Source organism: Pygocentrus nattereri, chromosome 15 (genome assembly GCF_015220715.1).
Source record: "Pygocentrus nattereri isolate fPygNat1 chromosome 15, fPygNat1.pri, whole genome shotgun sequence".
In the NCBI taxonomy this organism is placed as follows: domain Eukaryota; kingdom Metazoa; phylum Chordata; class Actinopteri; order Characiformes; family Serrasalmidae; genus Pygocentrus; species Pygocentrus nattereri.
The window spans coordinates 24,662,519-24,688,133 of record NC_051225.1 but is presented as its reverse complement, the minus strand read 5'-3'; the positions used below and the strand labels follow the sequence as shown (position 1 = coordinate 24,688,133).

General features: G+C 40.1%; 2 protein-coding genes and 1 long non-coding RNA gene across 3 annotated transcripts; 1 reads left to right on the top strand and 2 right to left on the bottom strand.

Annotated features, from left to right (window-relative positions):
* Positions 1–5,486: 5,486 nt before the first annotated feature.
* On the bottom strand, positions 5,487–8,475 carry fam174c (family with sequence similarity 174 member C). Its single transcript, XM_017714273.2, has 3 exons — positions 8,059–8,475; positions 7,721–7,849; positions 5,487–7,548 (listed from the first exon to the last, which is right to left on the bottom strand). Exons 1-3 carry the CDS (start codon positions 8,322–8,324, stop codon positions 7,545–7,547), a joined length of 399 nt encoding a protein of 132 aa, XP_017569762.1. The 5' UTR covers positions 8,325–8,475; the 3' UTR covers positions 5,487–7,544.
* Positions 8,476–10,054: 1,579 nt separating this feature from the next.
* LOC108437277 lies at positions 10,055–12,115 on the top strand. The gene is made up of 2 exons (XR_001858599.2): positions 10,055–11,610; positions 11,740–12,115. It is a non-coding gene; the product is annotated as an uncharacterized LOC108437277 (long non-coding RNA).
* On the bottom strand, positions 12,106–25,418 carry ptbp1b (polypyrimidine tract binding protein 1b). The gene is made up of 16 exons (XM_017714272.2): positions 25,357–25,418; positions 24,684–24,734; positions 23,596–23,626; positions 20,528–20,588; positions 20,257–20,429; positions 19,621–19,767; positions 18,654–18,809; positions 18,407–18,517; positions 17,607–17,781; positions 17,383–17,463; positions 17,137–17,282; positions 15,862–15,895; positions 14,967–15,059; positions 14,626–14,842; positions 14,463–14,540; positions 12,106–14,360 (listed from the first exon to the last, which is right to left on the bottom strand). Exons 1-16 carry the CDS (start codon positions 25,362–25,364, stop codon positions 14,228–14,230), a joined length of 1,695 nt encoding a protein of 564 aa, XP_017569761.1. The 5' UTR covers positions 25,365–25,418; the 3' UTR covers positions 12,106–14,227.
* Positions 25,419–25,615: the final 197 nt, after the last annotated feature.

Here is a 25,615-nt window from a genome sequence, read left to right as displayed (position 1 = left end):
GTGATGGAATTTATTATTTTGAATTGTGATATACATTCTGTATCTGTGCGCATGTGCTGACATTGTGTTTTAAGCTGCCTATTTTTTGCGGTTATTCCTACATGGTCATGTTTTGTCACACCTGTTACTTGTCCTGTATGAGCTGTGTCTATTCTTGGCATCTTGGCATTCTGTGTTAGCCCAATGTCTTACAGGCTAGCTGGTTGTCTGTTGTCCTGCGCGCGACCAATAAACTTCACTGCAACAGACATATGGCTGGTTTCCTGGATCCCAAGGGTTTGAAATTTTACAGTGGTGCCGTGACCCGGATTGGACATCTCCTCTCTATGCTGTAGGTGAGTGCCCATTTCGAAGCAAACCCTGTTATCCAGTAACGGTTTATCCTCCTCTCGTTAACAGAATGGAGGGGAAGACTGTGGTAGTGTGTTTAGGCCCGTATCGTGGCCTGTTGCCATAAGCCCATGGCAGGAGAGAAAACTACCACACAGAGGGGTGGTAGGGGGCACCTGATTGATCTGATAATGTTTTCATTGTCAGAGTGGATGAAGAGTTATATAAACATATAGACTCATCTAGTTAGGACAAACAGTATCAAAAGGAAGTGCCTGTTCATTCAGATAAAATATGGTCCCTAGATGAGAAGCAACATATGTCATTCTGGCAAGCAAGTAGACAGCAAACTCGCAGAGCATGTCTTACTGCATGCTGCCTCCAAGGCAAAATAGGCCTGTGGAAGTGTAAACGTAAGGAGAAGTTGATACTTTAAAATAAGTCTGATACAGTGACTGGGACTAACTTCCTGGACAGCTCAGAGTTGAGTTTCAGTTACAATTAAAGCTGTGTTTAAAAAGCCCAAAATAGAGCTGACCTCTGACCTGTACTGGGGTTTGTGCAGGTTTTATGGTTGTCCTGTGTTGTCATGGTGGCATTTAGTGTCATCAATCAGTTCATGGGACAAGGAATTATAGTTTTATTTTTATGTCTGAATGGGTCCAAGTCTCACAGAGATTGTGGCTAACTAAAGGTTGAGCATGTTTTCTTTGTTAAACTACCTGCATTCATTAGGACAAAGCATTATAAGAAAAAAAGCTTAATCCTCTGTTCACTATTTTGGACTGCTGGTTTTACAGGCTCAGCAGTCCTGACTGTTTTCCTGACTGTTGTGCCACAGTATGTGCTATTTATGACCTAATACATTAGAAAGCTGCAGTCTTTTGTGGGGTTGTGCAATTACCTTAAATTAAGGCTTATGCAAAAATCTGCTTATTCACTCTGCGATCTAAGTAAACCAGAAAAGCAGAGAGTTTCAGCTAACTGATGATCAGTTAAGAGCTTTCATTCTCTTCATTTCATCTCTCTTAAACCTGTGTTATGCTGTGCCCTAGGTCTAGCTGTTTAACTCAAACTCATGGAGAGAGAGAGACCTGTGCTTTATTACTCTGCTAAAATAGACACAGTATGCTCTTGGTATGTCACCTTGCCTGAGAGCAATCCAGTTTAACTGGCCCTAATTGAGTTATCAAAGAGGTTACCTGCACATGTTATTTGCAGTCACGTGGTGCAACTGGATCATTCACATGACCATGATTGTGAAACTCTGGTGTCTATTGGGGTGCAAAATATGTGTGTTAAAACACCTTTTCAAATGCTGATGTTGTGTTATTCACAGATGGCTCTTCCCGCGTCCTTGATATGGGACGATGCACAGGGTGGGCAGTATGAAGAAGTAGCTACAGGAGATTGCTGGATCATTATTCAGAACACAACAGGTAGAACTGGTAGCACTAACTTGTGCCTGTGTGCTTGCTAACTGTTTGAAAGCAAATTTGAGTCAAAGGTTTTCAATTGATTCAAAGTATGTTCACAGCATATCCTTATGGAAGCAAAGACATTTTCTGACAGCAAATGGAACCCCAATGAAACATGCCCAGCAGGTGGCTGACCTAATGCAAGCACTCACACTTACAAAACAGGTTCCTATTATTAAAATAAAAGCCCATTCTTCTGTCACGTCTTTTGAACACCAAGGCAACTGTTTGGCTGATAATGTGGCTAAAAGAGCTTGTCTTTTACCTATCGAATATGTCCTGTCACCCTGTGAACAACCTGTTGTTAAACATTTGGCTGATCTGCTTGCTCTATATGAGCAGGCTCCAGGTTTGGAAGTTTGGTCTTGGGTTGAGAGGGGTGCATCTCTTCGTGATGGTATCTGGGTTAAGGGGGGGGTAAGCATGTCGCTCCTGACGCTCCTGCTACCATACATAGCTTAGGTCTATTACGAAGTTCATAATTGATATACTTTGGAGTATAAATCTTTTTTGTTGTTGTTCCTAAAGCCACTAACAGAAGGAGTGACATTGTCACACATTTGTTTCTTCTGGCAAAACTGAGCTCACAAAGGGGGGGAGGGGGGTTACAGTTCCTGAAATGCCCGAGGGGTGGAGACATATTAAAATTGATGGACATATAATTAATTATTCTTAGTAGCTAAGTGCACTAAAACAATATATGACATGTCTGTATCTTTTGTTACTGCAGTAGTGTGTGTATGTCATGTTTGTGTTTTTAGGTAACCCTTGCCGGTAGTAATGGTACGGCCCAGCTTAATTGGGGGTGGGGCTACCGGTTTAAGAGGGCTTCCTGTTGGGGTTGCTGGTTGGTCGGTCTTGATGTGAGTCTGTGTTCCTTTGTTTGGCCTAGATAACTTCGTGGCTAGACCTGCTGGCTGCTGTTAGCCAGTCTCAGTTCAGGAAGTGCTGCATATAAGTCTTTACGGACTTGAGTACTTTTTAGATGTTTGTTCTGTTTTTATACAGTTTTTTCTTGTTTTTGCTCAAAATGTTGGTGGCTTGCTCATGTATGCTGGAACCCACGATTAAATCCACCTGGGAATTGGAACTCATAAGGCTGTGTTCGACTCACTCTCTGTGGTGAACCCGTCTCCAGAATCTCCCACTCGTCCCCACATGCTCACATACTAGATGAGCCAATTTAGATGTTAATATATTGTGAAGAACATACGTATTATAACTACAACAGAAACGTTGATGTCAATTTCATAATTAGATGTCAATTACATACAGGCTACCATTTGGATGAACAAGCAATATTAAATGTTTCTAAAGGTTTCTTTGCTCTTGTCAGACATTACATATCAATAATATGATTTATTGTTCTTTTATGTCATTACTGGTATTGTGTGTCAGATTTCCTGCTGGGTTCATCAGAATGCTGGAGTAATTAATCTAACTGGATTAAAACTTGATTAATTTTCCTGAGCATGAAAGGAATTCAGACTGCTTTGCACATTTACATATTTGCTTCTCTCTCTCTGAAGACAAAAACAGCAGGGGTGATGCTGAAGGTGGGATGGACGTGGTGGTGATTATTACCACTGTGATTCATGTGGGAGTCCCATTTGTGCTGTGTCTTATTTATGACCAAAACACACCTGCTCTTGTTCTTACTGAGCAGCAGGATCCCTCTGTCCCACATTTGCTGTGAACACACTAGTCTTTTAGGTTTCTTGGCTGTGTGGCATGTTGTGTGTCGGGCTTTTAGCGTTCTCCTCTGAGTGGATAAGGTGCTTAACAATATTCAATGTTGAGTAATTAATAATGATTTCCTGTAGTCTGTATATGGTTAATCAGCTCTTGGGATGATAGTGAACATGTGGCTAATGTGGTGCATTGAGTTGGAAAGTTGGAAAGCACTGCAGTAACACTGATGTGGTGGTGGTGTGTTAGTGTGTGTTGTGCTGGTCTGAGTGGATCAGACACAGCAGCACTGCTGGAGTTCTTAAACACCTCAGTTTCACTGCTGGACTGAGAATAGTCCACCAACCAAAAATATGAAGTAAAGGATGACCAAAACAAACTGTGCAGCAGCAGGTGAGCTATTGTCTGTGACTTTACATCTACAGGGTGAACCAACAACACAGGTGTGCACAGTGAGTGGACACAAGTTTTAAAAACTCCAGCAGCACTGCTGTGTCTGATCCATTCATGCCAGCACAACACACACTAACACACCACCATCACCATCCAATTGTGTGTTTCTTTCTGGCGCAGGACTAAATGCAGTGTCTTGTTCACATTAGTTGGGCCTGTTTGGTGCATCAGGTGGACATTTGCGCTCTTAAAGTAGCTAAAATGTAGCCACTACTTTTAAAAGGTGGTTAAAAGCAGCCACTATTCTTTCTTGAGAAGTAGCTAAATTGTAGCTAGCTACACATTTTAGAAAAGTTGCTACAAAGTAGCTAACTATTCATTTGTCAGTAGCTATCCCAACCCTGCTATCACGGTACCACGCTGGAATTCACTGAGCTCCTGAGAGCGACCCATTCTTTCACTAATGTTTATAGAGGCAGTCTGCAGGCCTAGGTGCTTGGCTTTATACACCTGTGGCCATGGAAGTGATAAGAACACCCGAGTTCAATGATTTGGATGGGTGAATACTTTTGGAAATACAGTGTATATTGTCATTGTCCAAAGAACATCATTATATCATATTTCATATTATATGAATATATGATTATATCAAATCATATTTTTATTTTTCTACATCATTTCAACACACCAGCTGTCCTGTGTACTGTTTCCTGTGTGAAAATTTCAAGAGGAATGGACCAATAGAAATGCTCTAAAATCACTTGGACTTAAATCTCTCTGACTTGCACTGAAAGGTCAGTGTGTTTGCCTTCTCCTGTAAAGTTACTGATTTGGAGGTATTTGTTTTTCTTTGGACAGAGAGAATATGAGGGGCCTAATAAAGATTTCAGGGCCACTGAATACTGAATCACAGAAAGCTGATACTAGTCAGTCACAGAAAGAAAATGGAAGTGGCTCTGATCAGTGATCATTTGCCAACCGCTCTTTACGGGTTGTTTTTGTTACTATGCCTTCAACATGAAAATGTGTAATCAAATCTTGTTCCTGAGCACAAGGTTTAGGTTTAGTTGTTTTCCCATATTTTGTGCTCCAGTAACTCTGCTACAGACTGTCTGCAGTAACAACACTGCTTATCACTTCCACGTGAACAGGCCGTCATACCTAAATAACTGTTCAAGGTTGTGGTATCCCAAGTAGAGCAATCAAATCACAATGTGCTTTTCTGAGCACACTGTAAACATCAGTGTTCAAAACAACACTTCCCGGCTGCTTGTTTGATTACAGAGAGCACAAGTAGTCCTGTTTCACTATATTTAGTCCAGCCCAGTATGTGAAATGTTGAACACAAATAATTGGATTCATAGTTTTGAGACTTTGATTGACTTTGTCTGTTCCAACTTATAAGACATTGTAAAAAATAGTGTGTATTGTGAAAACCTCTTGAAGTATAATATTTTTGCCATATGGCCCAGCTCTAATCTCACTGCACATTAAATGGTACCTTATGATATAATAGTAGTGTATCAACCACTTAATGAAAAAAGCAAGGCTTTTTTATGATATGAGCCTTTTAAAATAACACTCCAACAAAAAGCCTTCGCTGAAGATTCTTTATTTAAAAGCAATTTCAAAGAAACGCTGTTGTCAACAGCACTTTTCAATAAGAGCAGCAGAGGCACAGCCCCCAAAACACAAACTCACCCTACTGTACAACTGTACTGTATAACCTCTGGTAGGAGCAACTATTACAGTGGGACAAATGGAAGTGGATTTTGAACTGGAATCCAGTGGGACACTGTATTTATCTGTGATTTCATTCTCACTCAGGCCTGTTCACACAGATCAATGGGAACAATCCAAGTCAAAGGCCTTATCTTCCCAATTAAGCCTCATATATTCTCAACAGTCTTTTTAGAGAGGCAAATTGTACATTTCAGAAAATGTAATCATATTTGAAATGAATTAACCGCTCATGAATTTGCCACCCCTCCATATAACTTTCTCTAAAAGGCTGATTTAGAAATATATTAAATATATCATCTTTTCATTATTATTTTACAAAGAAACGCTTTCAAAATACAGGAATGCAGAGAACAGAGTTATCACAAATCATTTCAAATCACAATCATTTGGACTTAAAAAAATACTTAAAGGCACACTTTTAGACTTCTGAATGTTGAATACTAAATACCTGCAGATATGTCATGCATTCCATCCAAATAGCACAACAACAAACACTGGAACCAAAAATCAGCTGGTCTCATGCATTTTACCCTGACTTTAACAAGGTTCAACAAGAGTTAGTCCATCTCACGTTCCCACGCTTTATGAAATAAAGAAATGCACAATCAAAAATAACAAGATAACACATTTTCATCCTGGAGAAATCACAGCTAATCAACATGTTCGTCATCAGGTTTGCAGCTTTGGCAGCATCAGCTGGCTGACATGAGATATCTGTGCATAAAAGACTACAGACAAAAAACGAGGATGATCACATAAGCAGAAACACGGGAGCGTTAGAAGAAAATTCTCACTCCCTCAGTTCGTCTTCGATTCCTAAAACACATTCAGACTTTCTCTCCATGAAGAACATCTACACCAGCACTAGCCAAGAAAATAAGCCTTTCCAACATTCTCCAAGTGCAAAATAAGGATTGTGGGAATGTGAAATACTCAAACCAGGGCCGCATTGATATGGGAATTGTAACCACATGCCGGCATCGAGCATTTTTTTAATGTACATTTCTGCCAAAGCCAACATGTAAACATTTATAAAATGTAGAAACTGGGAATACATCTACTTGGTTTGGCACATTTTGGAGAAATAACATTTATTTATAAAGGGATACAAACGCAATACAGCAAACGCAATGTAGAGATATTGCATAGTAGCCTGGCACCACCTGAACATTGTGGCCCTTTAGAGTCACCAAATATTGGTTTGACATTTTGAAAGCCAATATCTATAGACATCAATACAATTCCAATATCATTGTTTAACCCTAACTCAAAAAAATTAAATTTCCAAGAATGTTCATACAGGTTATGTAGTTATGGTGTATTTCTAATCAGGAATGTTCTGAAAGGGAACTTTTTTGGAATGACAAACCTACAAAACCTCCCCCATTTCTGTGTTAAGGCCCACTGAACACAGACGAGATGACCGTATGTGATTTACAATAAAGCTTAAAAAAAAAAAAAAAAAAAAGAGAGGGAGAAAGTTAAAAAAGCTCAGTTAAACTAAATCATTGACAGTAAACATGAAAGTCAACAAAAACAAGTACAGTACCATGTTTCCATGAACAAAAGGTCATGACTTCGCTTGGCTGATTAGTACACAGTTTGAAGAATTCACTGAAGAAAGAAAAAAAAAGAGCCCAAAGAGAAATGAGCAGTTTTGGTACAAAACATCACAGAAACAGGTTTAATCCCACAATCCACTCAACACCCATCTTTCCAAGGCATACATCACGACCTTCTGAGAAGTTCAGAGATGGCCTTTTTGGTCAGTGTAGTCCATCACAAGAAAACATTCCACTTTATTGCTGAAAAATGGAGACATCTAGCATCGTATCATCCAGCATTTCTTCTCTAGTCGCCCCAAAAGAACGGATTGTCTTCATTACTCTTCCTCCTCTGAGTGCTCCAGACTCATCTGATAAAAACACAAGTCACACACATCAGCAAAAACTCACTGCTAACTTAATCAGCATAATGATTAGTGGTCTCGGTCTAAAGGTTCGGTTCTACAAGACACCAACTGACAACAACAACAAAACCACACAAAAACATGATTTTCAAGTAGCTAGAGTGTAAGCAGCTGTCACCTTCTGAGGGATTTGGCTTCGTAAACAGTCGTGTCGTCTTCATCGCTCTCCAGCTGTGCCATCTCCACGGTGTCGTCGTAGTTTGATAAAAGCCCGTATTTCTTCCTCTGCGTGCTTGTTTTTTTCAGACTGATAGGAAATGTGGAATTATGAGTGAATAAGATAACCAAACATTTCAGTTCACACATTTTTGTAAGAAACTGGCCATTTGTGAACATGAATACATGCTAGCCTAACAGCTAACTTAGCCAGCCTAGCTGGGTTAGACATTTAATTCAGATAGCCACTCAGGTAGCTAACGCTAACGCTAACGCTAACGAAGAAAACTTCGGACCTACCGGACTGCTCGGACGAGAAAATAAAGAACCCCGATTATGGTGATGCCAATGAGAACATATAACGCCCTCTGAATCATAGACCCATCCAAATCTATGCCCGACATGGTGATGTTGGCCGCGGGTTTGGGTGCGATGGTGTTGCCGTTCAGCGAGGCTCCTTTTTCGGCTGCTTTGGTAACAGCAGCAGCGGGGGGCGGCCCTGGAGTGGGGCTTTCAGCCTGAGACACAGCCAGCAGGACACAAACCGAGATAAAGGCTCGGAGCATCGTTACGGACTTGTTCTGTAGCTACAGCTAGATAACTGTGACGAGAAAAACAGACACGTTAAGGATTTTAAAGCAACCGACGGGACAGCAGCATAAGCGCCCCTCCTGCGTCGGCTTTCTTCCTGTTGCTGACTGACGACGCAAGTTAGGTGCTTCTGTCAAAACTGTCCTGAGAGGAAACGGCGACGAAACGTTGCAATGAAAACAAGAGTGATTAGAAATGAATAGAGAGGCCAAATTCAAAAATAATTTATTTAGGATTGATACCTTAATTTCATTCGAGTGTTTTTAAGTAATATGTACGGTCATCAGAGACGTTATAACGGACCTCGCGCTCAGTGAACGCGGTGTGATTTTCATCATTCAGGGTGCTGGAAAAAACTTCACCCTAGACTTAAACAACAAGGAAAACTAAACTATTATCCCAGGGATGGATTAATAGATTACAGGTGGTGATCCTCCTCATGTAGGGTGTTGCTAAGGAGTTACACTGTCTGCTGGAAAGTTATTCATTTTTTCTGCTTTTATTTTTGTAAAAAACTGTTTCTGGCATCTGCCATATATTTAAGAGTTTGGGGTTATAGGGAAATTCCTCTGAATGACATAATTTAATCACTGATACTAAGAGTTTTAATGTGGAATGGTTCGTTCATTACAGTGAAATTTGCCAGCTTGGATTTATTCGCAGCGTACTACAACACAAACACGGCCGTATTTCATGGCTATCCAGAACAGTCAGTGCTAAAGAAGTAAGTAAGTACAATAGTGCTAAAAGTGAAAATAAAAAAATAAATGAATAAATAAACTAAAATAAATTTTAAAATCACTTATTTTTTCCTTAAATGTCACGTAGTAGCTTCATTTGAGGGAGCTTTACAAGCATTAAACGCTCCAGACGTCTGGTTCCTACCACCACTGAAATATTTTGACTTAAAACGTTTATCTAGAACAGCACGTTTAACGTCAATCATTTGGAATTACTGTTTAATCATTTGCTTTTACAAAAAAAAAATAATAATAATCGAATTTTAAAAATTCGTTGAAGTTCCCCTTTAAGCTTCAGTTTCGACTACATTATGCGGTGCAGTTTCATTGTAGCAGAGACTTTGTACTATACATTTGAAAAAGACGGTTCTTCAGTAAAGGCCGTGATTCTGTTTAGAACCATGTGATAATGTAAAGGGGTCTTTGAGTGTTTATGGTTTTATACAGATTTATTTGTTTTACTAAAGAACGCCTGAAGAGCTCTCCTAAGTGTGTTCTTTAGCCTTAACTCCTTCCTTGTTCTCAGGGGCTCCAGGTCCACTATATAGGTCAGGGGTGTCCAAAGTACGGTCCACCTTTAATCGGCCCGCACATTTTATGAATAGAATAGAATATGGCCCGCACTTCAACTTTTGCTTAAGTGTATGGCACTTCTTAGTTTTAACACCAGGGGGAGCTGGTGTACTGATACTGTTGATCAAGGCAGTTGCTCCACCAAAAATTTCCCCCAAGTTACTAAACATGGCAGAACCAAAGAAGCGAAAGGTAGAAAGTGAGTGCAGAAAATATTGATATATATGATTGTATATTGATAAATATATGAATATTTCTTTAAAGAATTCAAGGGGAAGTGTGTCTGTCTGACCTGCACTGAAACTGTGGCACTTATGGCAGAGTCATTATGAAACCAGACATCAGGCCTATGCATCCTGCACTGGCGCTGAGCGAGAGCAGAAAGTAGAGCAGATGGTAGCTGTCCTGCAGGGTCAGCAACAGTATTCCTTTCGTGCTAAAAAAGTCCAGGAAAAGGCTACAATAGCCAGCTATGAGGTCGCCCAACTCATCGCAAGACATGGCAAGCCTTTTTCAGATGGAGAGCTCATAAAACAATGCCTCGTTAAAGTCGCCGAAACGATGTGCCCTGAAAAAGTGCAGGACCTCAACAACGTCAGCATGTCCAGAAATACAGCGTGCGACGCATTGAAGACTGGTCAGCCAACGTTAAACTGCAACTGTCTGATAAAGCTTGTGCTTTTGATTTTACTCTTTGATTTTAAAGCACTGATGCCACAGACACCGCACAGCTGCTCATTGTTTTTGCGGGGAGTGGATGAGATCTTTGGAGTTACAGAGGAGCTGCTCGATCTTCGAGTCTAAAAGGCGCAACGACTGGTATGGATATTTTTGAAGCGGTGTCAGACTCAACTGACTAAATGGGACTTAATGGGACAAGCTGTGTGGAGTCGGGGCTCCAGCTGTGGCAGGTGCACACACAGGAATGGCCTCTATGATGTGCTGTAAGGTGACAGAGGCTGGAGGTGAGGCTTTTAAAATGCACTGCGTTGTTCACCAAGAGGCCCTTTGTGCCAAGACAGTCAATCTTGGAGATGTAATGAACAAAGTTGTGTCAACATGATTCGAACAAGGCGACTGTGCCACAGAGAATGTCCGGCTTTCCTTTCTGATGTCGATGCTGAATATGGGGATCTACTCTATGTGGATGTGCGCTGGCTAAGCCGCGGCGCCGTGCTGAAGCGTTTTTACTCCCTGAGGACAGAAATTGACCAGTTTTTGAAGAAGGACCGACCTCTTCATGAGCTGAATGACCCTCTATGGTTGGCAGACCTCGCATTTTTAGTTGATCTGACTGATCATCTAACCACCCTGAACAAGAGCAGCTTGTACCACAACTTTATGCGCACATGAACGCATTTTGTGTGAAGCTCAATCTCTTTAAGACACAACTGCGCAACTTCAACGCTGTGCACTTCCCCACGCTGTCCGAGATCAGAGCTGCTTATCCACAGGCCAGCCTTTCTGCTAAAAAGGGAAAGATGTGTCTGTGATTACATGGCTCGAAACGGAATTCACACAGCGCTTCCAGGATTTTTCTGTCATTGAAAAAGAAATCAAGCTATTCGCGTCTCTTTTTTTGGTGGATCCCGAAGACGTGGAAGAGAATCTGCAATTAGAAATCCTGTGTGATGATTCGCTGAAGCATCAACTTCAGCAGCTTTCCCTCCCTGAGTTCTACCGGGGCTTGGAAAAGGAAAAGTTTCCTCTGACGAGACGCCACGCGGAAAAAAATGACCAGTCTATTTGGCGCAACATACACATGTGAGCAAACATTTTCGCTGTTAACACTGAACAAAGGCAGACTGAGAACCAAAATGACCGACAGCCATCTCCATTATGTCCTTCGCATCTCAACCACTAAGTTTACTCCAGACCTGCCAGCCATCCTTCGGTCCAAAGCGCAGCAGCACTGCTCCCACTGAGTGCAATGTCGTTCCCACTTTAGGTGAGTAAACATATATTCCACAGCACCCGAGTTAATGCAGGCTTCAAATATCAGTAATGCGCATCAATTCGGTCACTACCCTGCTTTGCGCACCACTTTCTTATATGCGTTTTTCTTGTTATCACACAGAGTACAAAGTCAGCTGATCTCATCTGATGCAGATGTGCTACTTGATCAAGTTACATCTGTCCGGATTTTTGGCACAAGTGGCGTCGGATCAGCACCGCAGCTGGATGGCCCGATTTACACACCCCACGCAGCTGATACCAGAATAATTTACTAAAATGATATGCACTCCTGTTATTAAGTCCAGTTCAGTCTGTTAATGTTGATAACCGTTTCAAACGAATGTTAATAACTTAAAGAACGAGCTTATGGACCCGTCCCATTTCCCATTTATTTTTTCTCTGTACTGTAAATCTTCTAAGACGAAATCTGAGGCTGCTGTTCTCAGAAAAAAACTACCAGTTTTTTAAATAAATCAATAAAGATCCATTTATGGAAAGTTGTCTTTAATTATATTCAACAATATAAAATATTTTACATTTATTTGATTTTTCTAACTTTAATACACTAGAGTGTGGTCTACTACCCAAAAAAAATATCCAGCCAAGAGCAGCTCTGTGGTCAGAAACTGACCACTGATGGAAGGTTAAAGGATGACTAACACAAATTGCGCAACAGATGAGCTGCTGTCTCTTAACCCTTCACCAGCAACGTGAAGCACCAACACAAATGCTTCTAAAACTACTTAAATCCGAAACAAAGTCAGAGTAAACAAATGTTTAATGAAAGAAATGGACAGAAAGGAGGAATGTTAAACACGAGATTCTGAAAGACAGAAAAAAAAACAGCAGAAATTTACTTTATAAATCCAACTTTTTTTTTTTGCACACTCATGGTCCACAGCTGTAATCAAAATATACATCTGCTTTCAGATATAAAAACCTATTGCTTTATTATTGTGGTACAAAAATAATATTTACACCTGATCTACCCACTTTAAGGAAAAGAAAGCATGAAGTCATTAAAGGCAGATGATGTGTACTGAGGTTGTTCAAATGCTGTGCAAGGGTGCATAATAAGATTAAATCCTGCCATTTTTTCAAAAATCTACATAACGTTTTTCAAGAGCACATCACTTAAGTGTTAGCAATTTTGCTCATGACAAAAAAAAAAAAAAAAAAATCAAATTCCAGAGATTTTTGGTCTGAAATTCCTTCTTTGAGGAATTTCACATTGGTCCCATGCACAGGCAAAAACCTGCTACCTTGATAAAAGATATGCATAAAGAAAGAAAACATTTATATGATGCTATAAGTATGCATCCAAGAGTAAATTCATTTTCGATTAAAAAAAAAAAAGGAATGAGTGTATCTACATAGGGATTCATCATGTGACAAGTTAAACATGAAGGAATGCTCAAAGTCAGCTAGGAACTACTACTTAGCCCAATCTCAGAACTGGAAAGAGCTCAAACTCAAATGTGAATACAATCTACCACACTGAGAACTGACACAAAGCTAACTGGCAGAAGTATAAACAATAATTTGAGGGAGGTTCCAAGATACAAATATCCCTGTTTCCCCACCCACAGAAGCCACTGTTTTGTTTTAGAATTTTAAGTTGGTCATTTTGAAAGTACAAGAGGGAGGAACACATTTGTCTCCTTATGAATGTTAGCTGAACAAAGCCTTTGGTTTCAAGCTGTAGTGTACATATAAAAAGCTACTAGAGTACATAAAATATTGGGCATTACAATAGAATAGTTATAAAAACACAGAATATCACATGATACATGAAGGCAATACTTAAGATCTATACGAGGTACAGAAGAGAGCATAGACACAGTAGTAGTATGGATTCTACTGACCAGCAGCCAACATGCAATGGCCAACAGTATCAAAAACAAATATACTTAAAATAAGATTCACACAAATGATTGCTTTAAATAAAAAAAGAGGATGTAAACATTCTCTATCTATAGATACAGTATATGTGAATAAATTTAAATGTTGTTGAATGAGGAGAGAAAGAGAACTGGGCTGATTGAGAGCCTCTATTTTCAGGCAAGTTAAAATGACTTCCCATTAATGCCCTGTGGCTGCAGGAAAGACCAACCTTAAACTACATGTACATGAAGGACATGTACACAACTGGATTGTAAACCAAGTTTAACAAAACACTGGACCCTACACCGTAAATCAAATGTCACTACTTATGGTCTCAAAGGAGTGGTAAGATTAAAAAACTGAAAAGGCACAAAAAGTACCTCTGGAAAGACAGACCAGTACTTTCAAGGGACAAGTGCCTCCAAGTGGCAAATTGGAACAAGTTTTGTTGTGGAAAAATAAGGCTCATCAAGATAGGCAATTATGGATAAGTGATAGTCCTCACACTTTTTATATAAAAAAAAAAAAAAACCCTTAAAATGTTTACATATGAACCACTAAATATACTTCATAAATACAACAGAGGAATGCTGGAAGTGTGTTTGGTGGTTGAAGTTTCCTTGAAACTGAAGTCATCAACATGTTTGTTTATGACTGGTTATTCCAGCCTTAATCAGTCTTTTTTTTCCCCCCTCCTTGCCCCAGCCCTTCTCTGTCACTCCCTCTCAAAAGGTGGATTTCGAGAAGGACACCCTAAGATGGTGGTTCTCGCCAAGATCATGGTTGTGGAATTCAATGAGTGATTCGATTGCTTCTTCCACTGAACCCATCTGAATCAGGGCCATTTTGCGGTCTTTCCTGAAAGTTAACAATATATTAGCATTAAAAATATGACAGAAGGGGGACAAATAAAACAAAGAACTGACCACAGATGTTGACACACTGTCGAAAAGAACTTACTGAAAGAACTTGAAGTTCTTGACCATGGCACCAGAACTGGAAAACAGCATCTTGAGATCGTCTTCAACGACTGAAGGACTAGTAAAAGACAAAAACATGTTAACATGCACCATTCTCTGGTCTTCACCATTTAGGGGAGAAAAACCAAAAACACTTTTCTTACGGGATATTGGAAAGATGCAGGGTTGATGAGGGAGGAAAGATGTTGGAGTAGTTCTTGGAGCCAGGTTTCTTAAAGCGATGGAGGGGAGAGTTACTATAATCCTTAGTAAGCCCCTGGTCCTCATGTCCCTCACGAGGCAACTGAACAGTCGTGTGCTTGGATAATGTGATGCGCAGTGCCCTTCCATACAACTTCTGTCCATTTAAATGGCTCATTGCTAAGAAAGCAAAAAGTGTAGATAAAATTTGCTCAGACTCATTAAAAGATCACATTCATTACAAAATTTGAAAAAGTAGTGCATACTGTTAATAAAATGCATAAGTTTTGAAAAGCTTAGTTACCCAGCTGAGCCTGAGTGCCATCAGACATCTGAATCAGAGCATTCTCCTTTTTGTTGAACATAATTTTTACCCTAATCACATCACCATATACACCTAGACAGAGATGATGAGCCAGTGAGTCAGGTTATAAATGCACAAGATCCTTTAAAACAACAATCCATACAACAAACTTCAGGTCACAATCAAGACATTCCATCAACTGAGGGCAGCACCATCTTTACATAAAAATTGCCACTGAAATAAGAACATTCAATAGAGCTTAGCTAGCCTATGTGAACTATGCAAGTGGTCATGAACTTGGCTCCCATGACCTTGATACAGGTCCAAGAGAAAGTAATTCTAGCATTAAAGATAGCATTTTAAAAGGGAGGGAGGAAAAAAAACCCTTTCGAGAGGACAGAGGAAGGGAACATTGCCACTTTCACAGACTGTGGAAGAGGAATGGATGTCTGAGTTTTCCTCCTTAATGTTCAAATAAACAGACTTGAGAAACAGACTCAGCTGTAAAAAGGCTAGCTTGAGGGCAAAAGGCTGGGTGAAAAATAAGGCTGTTTCTACAAAACTGAAATGATAGGAGTCTTGACTATTAACCAAAGTTTAAAAGCTTCCCTCAAAAGACATGCAAAAACAAACAATTTCAAAAGCATGCATCTTCTAGTTAGTGCTCTCAATTAAGGCACAAAAAGATACAGCATCTCAGTTTTTAAGGTTCAGAATATTCTAACAGCCCTTAAGCAAGTGTTGAGTGCTGCAGCTTTTTGGAATTCTCTGAACACACAAACGGCAGAAACCAAAAGAAGCACTCATGTTTTAGGGACAAACTGCCTTGTGAGGGAAGAAATTGGAAGAGAACAGAACAAACAAGTGATAACAAAAGATGCTAAGGATAACATACCGAAAAGAATAAAGAGGCATTGGGGCGTAACTCTCTTTAGAGGACAGCAGAGGAAGGCAGCGGAGGGAAGAGGGGACAGGTAAAGATCGGAGGCAGAATGGAGGTTCAACATATCCACAGCGAGGAGGCAGTTCCACGGGAAATGGCGAAAAACGGTGGTTGGATCATGAAGATGGTTAATGGATTGGGAGAAGAAAAAGGAGGGGAGGGGTTGACATGGAGGTAATAAAGTATATATTGTGTTGAATGTGTTTTTTATGTGTGTATGTGCATGTATGTGTCAGTTTGACAATGTAAAAGTCAGGTTGAGGTGAATGTGCGTGCAGCAGGACGACAAGGTTTAAAAAAAAAAAAAAAAAGAAAGAAAAAAAAAAGAAAAGAATGGGATGAGGGGAATGGGGAGGGAGAGAAAAAGGAGGTAAAAAACAAGGTCAGTATACATATGGAAAATACAAGTGGTCAAGTTAACTTTCAAAAGAAAATTATCCAACAGAAGAAAGTGCTATTCACAAAGAAAAAAAAAAAAAAGCAATCAAATCCTCATAACCAAAGATATGCCTAACTGCTGGAGTCATTTTAAAAGAACAGTCAAACCATTTACAAGTTCATTGTATCAAATGTTATGCATGTGTAAATTTTACCCCCCCCCCCCCCCCCCCCCCCCCCCCCCCCCCCCCCCGCCCGCCCGCCAACTGTTTGTATTTGTTGGAAAAGTATGTTGATGCTACTTTCAGATAAGTAATACTCAATGAACTTGTGCAAATGGACAAGACTATTCATTTAAAAAAAAAAAAAAAAAAAAAGGGGTCAGCTGAAATACACAAGAAGCTTAAATAAACTTGAGAATGTTAGGAAAAGAGATTATAAAACTAAAGCTAAGCAAAAAGAAGGGATGAAAATCTGGGGGAGAAAAAAGCAAAGCTTATGTTAACTGAAATTCTGAAATAGTGCTAATTTAGATAAAGGATGCATGTATCCACGTCACCCCTCTTCTCTGTAAATAGAATAATTACATTTCTTTACTTCATGCTTTGTGATTGAATTCAGTGCAAAACATCCTCCAAGTTAATCACTAAAAACAACCTTCATTACCTTAAATGATTCAATGATGAGAAAATATTCAAAACGTACTGCCAATAGAGGAACTAAGCTTGGAGATGACATTCCAAGATACTCCAAGTTTGAAACCAGGAATATTTAGGCCCAAGCTGCATTCTAACTTTATCCTACAACTACTTGATTCACATGCATGCAGTAAAGCTACATAATGCTAACCTCAGGGTTCAGATTGCTGACTAGCATGACACAGTGTCCACCAGAGAGGGCGGGGAAGCCCAGTCTTCCTGCTGCTGCTGCAGCTGCTGCAGCCCCAGGGATGGCCAGAGAAGCCAGGGCTCCAGGAACACCAGGCACAGCCAATCCTAAGACAGAAAGGCACCATGTTATACCCCGTGCAATAACTTTACATTGAGATAATAGAAAAAAGAAAAAAAAAAAAAAAAAAAAAAAGATTGTACAAACCTGCAGCTTGCTGAATAGCAAAAGCTGGAGGGAAGGCATGGGCGCCAGCATATGGGGCAGCAGAAATGATTCCAGGAGTAGCTTCAGATGTGGAAAAAGGGGAGGGGGAGGGGACACACACACACACACACACCATTTAACACACTTACAAAAACGGGCTGCTTCTACTGCTTAGTAAAAACAAACAAAAATGGTGCATGGCCCAGGTGTTGGTCATGTCTTACCAAAAGCTGCCATTGCATGGTGTTCAATAGCAGGCTGGCTGTCCCCTGTGGGCAAATCAGGTCGTGTGTAGTCCCGGCTCTTGTCGTTATTGTACTTTACATTCAAACTAGTCAGTTTGGAAAAGCTGATGCGCAGAGTACAGCAGGCATTATAGATGTTCTGTCCATCCAGGGCCTAAGTACAGACAATATCAAAATTAGAGAAATGTAAACATGAGTATTCCCACTTTTTTTTTTTTTTTTTTTTTTAAAAAACAAGTCACACTAATGCACTTAGACTACAGCAACAATAGTTGAGTATTACACTTAGTCTTACAATGTAATACACACTTGATTCCAGTATGTATGATCAAATTATAAATAAGTTTAAAAAATGAGAGGTTTGTTCTGTTGGCATGTCAATACAAATTCTTCCAAACTTATACAACAGCACTCCAAAAAGAACTGGAGCTAGTATTAAAAAAAGAGAAACCAATTATTAAAATATAGATACATCAGCTTGCATCACCGTTACTTGAAAAAGGATAGTTTCTCATTACACCTAAAGTCTTGAACAAATTATTATGTGCATTTTACAATATAAGGGGAGTAACAAACCAACCAAATATTGTCAGATTTTAGTTAATCAAATCCAGTAATTGTCAGAAAGAAAGAACGACTGAATTGACTTGGAAACAAAAGTAAGAGTTCAAAATGCAGTGTGAGACCAGACTAAACTTGGGTCTATTCATAACCCTCCACAGACCTTTGACAGATTATGCAAAGACTAATCAAAGTGACCTCTAGATGGCACCACTCACCAGCTTTGCATGTTGAGCAGTAAGTCCATCAGCAAACTGTAGAAGAGCTTGGAATTGGTTGTTCTTTGTAAATGTAATTACCTTCAACACTGTGCCAAACTTAGAAAAGATCTGTTGAAGACAAATAGGGCTTAGTGTAAATATGAAAAATCATTCAGTACAAGTACAGAGAATCCAGATCCAACAACAAACAGAATGAGAGCCAAGGATGCAGCTGACAGGAGAGAAAACCAAATAGGGAGCTTACCTGGTGCAGGACATCAAGGGTGACCGGATAGAAAAGGTTTTCCACTATGACCCTGAGCACAGGGCTTGGGCCAGTCACACCAGTGGGGTCCACACCAGCAATAGACATGCTGCCTGTCTGGACTGCATTCACTGCCTGCAGTGCTGCCTGTGCTCTCTGCCATTATGAAGTAGGACAAGGAAGGACGTGTTTAATTCATAGAAATAAAAGCTTGCATATACTTAATGTTCTAAAAAGCACAGTGGCACTATAAATAGCCAATTACACCCTTTCTGATGCCTACATGTACAAATAAAAACATGGAATCCACTAGACTCATTTACTGAGAAACAGTGCCTTTTAATGTTTTGGACAAGGTGACATTAAGAGTGAAGGACATGCACATCGTGTTATGATGCAATTTCATTTGGAATGAAATAGTTTGAGTGTTTATTCAAAACAGATTACACAACCAGTTAGATGAACAAACTAAGCAACTCCATCACTGGAATGAGTAGGTAGATAGACCTCAGCTGTGGAATGCATGGCTGCAAGCAGTATGAGATCTCCACACAGACTGTTTAAAAAGGGAGGGCAGGCTTTTGGGCAGCGCAGTACAGAAAACCACAAGATACACACAAAGCAGTAAACAAGCCCTTCAGCTCATATTAACATTCCACTGCAGCTGGAGGAACAGCAATCACGGCTACAGCTGCACTACAAAACGGAGGACAATCTTGCGGGACTCGGGTTTTAAAGTGATATCTGCTAGCATCAACCCCTACCAGTGACTCATTCTACAAAACATTTGTCAAACACAAATTGTGCCAGATTACAAACATAATGCAAAAACAAACTGATACAATTAAGAGGATGTTTAAACAGTTTCATACTGTAAAAGTTAAAATAATGACCATTAAAATAGAGTGCAAAAAAGTGGGGTGGGGAAAGCAAGTAAGAAAGCTGAAAAGTCTCACTAAGCACATACCACTTGGTTTGGTGAATTATCTGTTTTCAGCTCTTTGTGGTTGGAATACTGCATAAAAATGGGATGATTCCTGATGACTGGTGTGACTGAGGAGTAGTAGCTGACCATAGTCTGGGCTGCTTCTTCTGTGTTCATCTCCAGGAAAGCCTAAGCAAAAAAAAAAAAAAAAAAATGCTCATACTGCACCAAGATGATTGTCTTTGTTTCATTCTATACCAAGTTTGCAGTATTGGGAGCATTTCTAAGTTTATTTCTAAGCGACAGTGGGGACTAAAAGAATTAAAAGGGGAGGTACACAAGATTAAAAGACAAGTATTCCTTCCAGCGTCTTTTGAGGACACAAGTTGAACTTTTTGTAAGCAAATATTTATGTAAGCCAATATGGCCGGTCACTGCCCCAAAACAAAAACCTTACACACTTCATTGCTATATTTGTCTTTTTGTCAAATGTGTTATAAAAGCCAGGCCAAACAGAACTTCATGTGGATTAATGATCCTCTTAAGAGCATTAAATGAAGGAAGAAGAAAGGCTAAAAAAAAAAAAAAAAAAAAAAAAAAAAAAAAAAACCCCCACCACCCTCCCTCATATTCTCTCTAATTCCAGTGCAATTTCTTTGGGACGTGTGGTAACAATACCTGGTTCTTTCCTTTCAGCATGAGCAGGTTGGTGACTTTGCCAAAGGGAAGGCCTAGAGAGATGACCTCAGCCTCATTGATGTCACTTGGGAGCTTTCGTACATGTATTACACGGGATGGAGTACCAGGACTTCGGATGTCACCTTTAAACTTCTTGCTGTCATTGCCATTAGCTGCAATGAAGCGCGCACACACACACTTGGGTCAGTTTGCTACACAGAGGTACACAGACATCCAAAAACTGTGATAAGCTTCTATTAGACAGATATACCTGCTGAACTCATGATATATGGCCCGTTGGATACACAGGAGAAAAGCTCGTCGGATCCTCTCTGTTAGAAACAAAAGAAGACATAAATGAAGCAACTGCAACTCAAAAGATTTGGCCTCAGGCTTTACTGACGCCCCTTCCCTCCTGCCGAACTTCCACTCTATTGTAACACCTGACAAACAGGAGCAGACACTGAACAGAGCATCAAGTAGATAAGTCTGTTACAGGAACAAGAACGGACATGGTGAAACATTTAGCTTCAGGAAGCTGCTGAGCTGCCGCAATCCTACAAGAGGCAGCCAGCTTACCAAATAAGGACACCCTTGGGCTATACTTTACACTTTGTAAGCCCAAAAAAAAAAAAAAAAAAAAAAAACCAAAAAAAAAAAGCCAAAAAAAAAAAAAAAAAAAAAAAAAAAAAAAAGTACAGGAAGTGGGCATTGTGACAAGAGCCAGTTTTCCTGTGCAAAGGGCGGGGTCACATCAACCAACAGCCCTAAACATTCTCCAACCTCACCAGCCAGGGAACAAGGAAGGAACTCTTGTTTTAAAGGCGGGTGGGGGTGTGGGGGATATTGGAGTTTCTGGGTCATCAGGCAAGAGGAATGAGTGGGCAGAGTGACATTTGCTTGATTCTCTCACAAAGAAAAGACCCTGTAGAACTGCAGTACAACTTGATTTTTAGTTTTTATTCATCACATAAATGAATAAGTGCAATTTGGCTTATGCTGTGATCGGGTTAATAAATACATCTTCACATTTGTTTTTTAGTGGGTCGTCAGTCAAGATACTGAGCAAGAAGTGACCAGTTATTCTAAGACAAAAGGTGGGGGTGTGCAAAAACCACACACCACAACCCAATGGTGCATTTTTATAGCAAACAACTAAATGTCTTCATGCCATGGTCAATAACTGCAGAGAGAACCTCCATTCTGAAATACTTCACAGGCATTGTGATGCCATACCATGTGACCAAAGGAATCAAAATCACTAAATACAGCAACCTATTGGAGCCAAGCAGGCCACATGCATGCATCCTCCACCACGCATTTTAAATTCCACTGCCAAAGGACCTAATTAAAACCATATGCAGAACCGGGGGGGAGGGGGTGCCACTAAGGTCTGATGGGGTATGGAAAGGCTGGGCTGTATGCATATTGAACACCGCTGTTTCACCACTTCATGCTTTTAGCCATAAACCCACTGCCAAACTTCAGTCTTGGCAACTTTAAAATGCTTTAAAACGAGCACTGCTTGTATGAACTACAGAAATGGCTTCATTAAGTCAAAATCATACAGGGTAACATTGTTTTCTCAAAGCCAACTGAATTTAGCACATGTACACTAATGTAGTTAGAGTTAATTCAACATTTGAGAGAACAAAAGAACATCAACCAGAAGAATCTGTAACTGTATTGGGGTGGTGACTGGGGAGTGAAGTGAAACCAGGTTAAAGGGATTAGAAAGGTGTGGAGAAAAGGGAGGAGGGCAAGAGATGCCAACAATTCACGCCAAGAATGGGGCTGTTACCACAGCAGCCCTGATTGTCATTCGCTCACCATGGAGACGTGCCTGTGGCTACAGGTGAATGAAACCCAACCCAGGACTCTCTGGCCTGAATACACAGGCCTGATTGTCTTTCTAAGGCCAGGTGTACATTTCTCCCGCTGTTCAAGCTAGTTGAAGATTTACAACCCTAACCTCAGAGGTTATGACACAAAAGTCTGGCTCTCAACTCAACATTTTAGGAAAAAAAGGATTTGCGCCTTGTGTACAACACACTGAGCACCTGATTTAACAAAATTAGGTGCAACAAAAGGCAGACTGTAGTAAGCAAGCCTCATTCTGAGCCATCAGCACTGCCCCCAATCACCTACTCTCTAATCAGCACTGCTGAACAAACAAGAGCAACATGAGTATATAGAAGGGAGAGGCAAACATATTTGCATGTGATGAATAGGCTCCATTCATGTCATCGTGTCAACACCCAAGCCCATTTTTGGGGAATGCTTTTAAAATGGGTCCAGTCATGGAGCTAGGGTAAACAATCAACTGGCATAATGCAAGACTGAGGTAGGCTTGAGAATACATCTGAAAAATGGCCCAAGATCACAAGAAAAAGCCAGAATATGAAAGCACATATAAAAGAAAGAATCATGAAATTTCTCTTAATAGCTATTAATCATCTACAACTTTTCATGCAAAAATAAACATTCTAATTTAGCGAACAGTAAACATGTTAATGAAAGCATTACAAGATCAATAACCTTAAAAATGCCTTTACACTGTTCCACAAAACATTCTCAGAGATCACATCCTTGCATGCAGAGACATCAAAAGCCTGAACTCCCCCTTTAAGAATACAAGGAAACCTCTTCTCTCATGTAGAAGAAACTTCAATGTTACATTCTTCCCTGCATTCAACAACCTAGAAAAGAAGTTTTCAAGCCATTTTGTGTCACATTGTGGCCCTAAAACATATTGGCTAAGCCAGTCATATAAACGGTGCCTGTGAATTGCGCCTTTGTTCTGAAACTTGTAGGTCCCCCCCTTACTACCCACATACCACAGATGATTATCTTTAGTGAAAGACTGAAGAGGAATGCACATCATAGTAACCTTTGAAGGCTGATTCAAGAAAGAGCTCAGGACATCCTTGCTAAATGTATTTAGTAGAGGTATTACTACTGAATGATTCTACAGTTTTTCAGACTGGCCTTGTGCAAATAAAACAGTTAACAGTAAAGCATAATATCTTGTCCATTACACCATGCAAGTAGAATATTTATTTTTGAGCAGCATAGGCCATTAAAAAAAGTTGTGCAATAATGTGTTAAATGTGTTGTACAGGCTAATCCTGTGCAACTGCACCAATACACTATTCAGAATGAAACAAGTCAGGTTGGTTTAATGGGAGTGGTGAGGACAACACACCTCAGCAATAGAAATGCCAGTGAGCCATGTTCCTCAAAGTGAGCACATGAGAACAGACAGAGCATGAAGCAACAAGCGTTATAACCAGTCACTAGCCAGTAGTTAAAAATGACGTCCGAGGAAAAACTGCTTACCTTCGTACCAACTGCAATGTCATGGACCACACTGTGAAGAACAAAGACAGTATTAGATGAACAGGAATTCAGTAATAATATGGAAGGACAAATGTGTCAAACTCTTCTGCTGAAATGAAAACGGAAACCAAAAGCATTTAAATAAAACCTGACCAGCAACAGCTTTAAAAAAAAAAAAAAAAAAAAAAACTTGAAAAACACCAGGACTCAGTCCTTATTTTGTATAATGGTTAAAGGATTAGTGAATAGCACTTTATACACATTTAATATAACGCTACAAAAAATAATAAATAAAAACTGTTGCAGTATTTATGCTACCATCACTACATTATAAGAGGGGAAACCTGCCTTCAAAACTAGCAAGAACACTGGGCCAACATGAAACACTCTGACTAAAGGGCCCTATAAACAGCTCAAAAAACAAATAGTTCTGTTAACATGTTCCCACTACAGATAATCAGAGTGCAATACGCAGTCTAAAGTGCATCCCGTTTTTCTTTCCCACAGATCTCCCTTAAAGCAAGAAATATGACTGGCATTTGGGGCCAGGCACTGGTTGAAGATTAACCCCCACATCCTGTTTCTCATGATCTCCTCACAGGAAACATTATGGCAGATGAGCTCCTTTTGCAGAAGTGAATCAGCAAACAATCATTTTGTTCAATCCGATTACAGAAAGCTGATCAATTAAATATAAAGTCAGACTACTAATGAAATGGCTTTCCAGATAACTGCAAAAAACATGCTAATCTAACTAAAAAAAAAAAAAAGTCGGGGTAACGTCTAGTTTAGAGGAATACTCAAAGCTGATGCACGAAAACCTAGCATTACACAGTACTTCAAAGTTTGGAGCAAATGGCCACCTCAAATGCCTTGGCAGTGGTTTGGTAATTGAAACAGTATGTAAAATGCATTTGGCTCTGCTTGTGTAACGTTAACTGTATGTCGCAGCAAACTGGACAATTCCAGTTGTGCTAACAAAGGACTCTTTAAAACAGGTTATTAATTCTTTTTTTTTTTAAACTAACATGATTTTCTGCACCAAGATAACACATTCGTCTAAAAGCTGTAAAAACATGAGCACTTACTCTAATTCTGCGTAACTCGATCCCATAGGATACAATTCAGTCTCTAGGCGGCTGCATAGAAAAAAAAGATGTCAGTGGCATAAACACAAAAAAACTAAAAAAGGTAAACGTTACTGCTAGGAGCTTAATATGTTCGTGATTTATTTGATTAATCCCGTATGTTTCAGGCAGAAAATTCTAAGCCTCAATGGTTTTGGAAAACGTTACTGCGATGCAACAAGTAGTCAGAGGAGCTGAGCGGGGGCTTACAATCCAGCTAACAGCTAGGCTAGCACTGCAGACAGCGCAGAAAAGTTGGTTTCTCGGTAGATAGCTACCCGGGGGGTGGGGGGTGTACTAGAACTGAAACAGCGCGAACGAAGCATACAACAGTGTTGGTGAACAAGACCACCACCATACTAATCATTAAAAGTTATGAGAAACGATAAGGCTAACGCTAGCTAATCGCTCAAAGACAACGGCAGCGTGGAAAACTAACGTTTTCGGTTTGTTTCCATCGCAACCCAACAGTGCGCGTGCACGCTAACGGCGCCTCACACGCGATAAACAACTAATTCACAAACACAAAATGTTTTACATGTCTATTCAGAAGAGAAAAACAAAGCTGTAAACGCAGACATAATCTACACGGGAAATGTATTTCTGACCGGCCAAACAATATCACTGAACTTACCCGTCCATTGCACAAAGAGGAACTTCGGTTCTAATCAGGAACTTTGCTGCTTGGCTGAGTTTTCTTATAGGCAGACAAAATGGCGGAGCGTGCTGAGGCTGACACGGCAGTCTCCGCCGATTGGACGCCGCGAAAACGGGGGGACACGAGCTCTGCTCTGATTGGATAAGACTACACATAAAAGCAAAGAGCGGCCCCAGCTTCTGGGTGAATCGGTTCCTAAAGCTGAGGAGCTCGTTCTGTTGACCGAAACGATCCT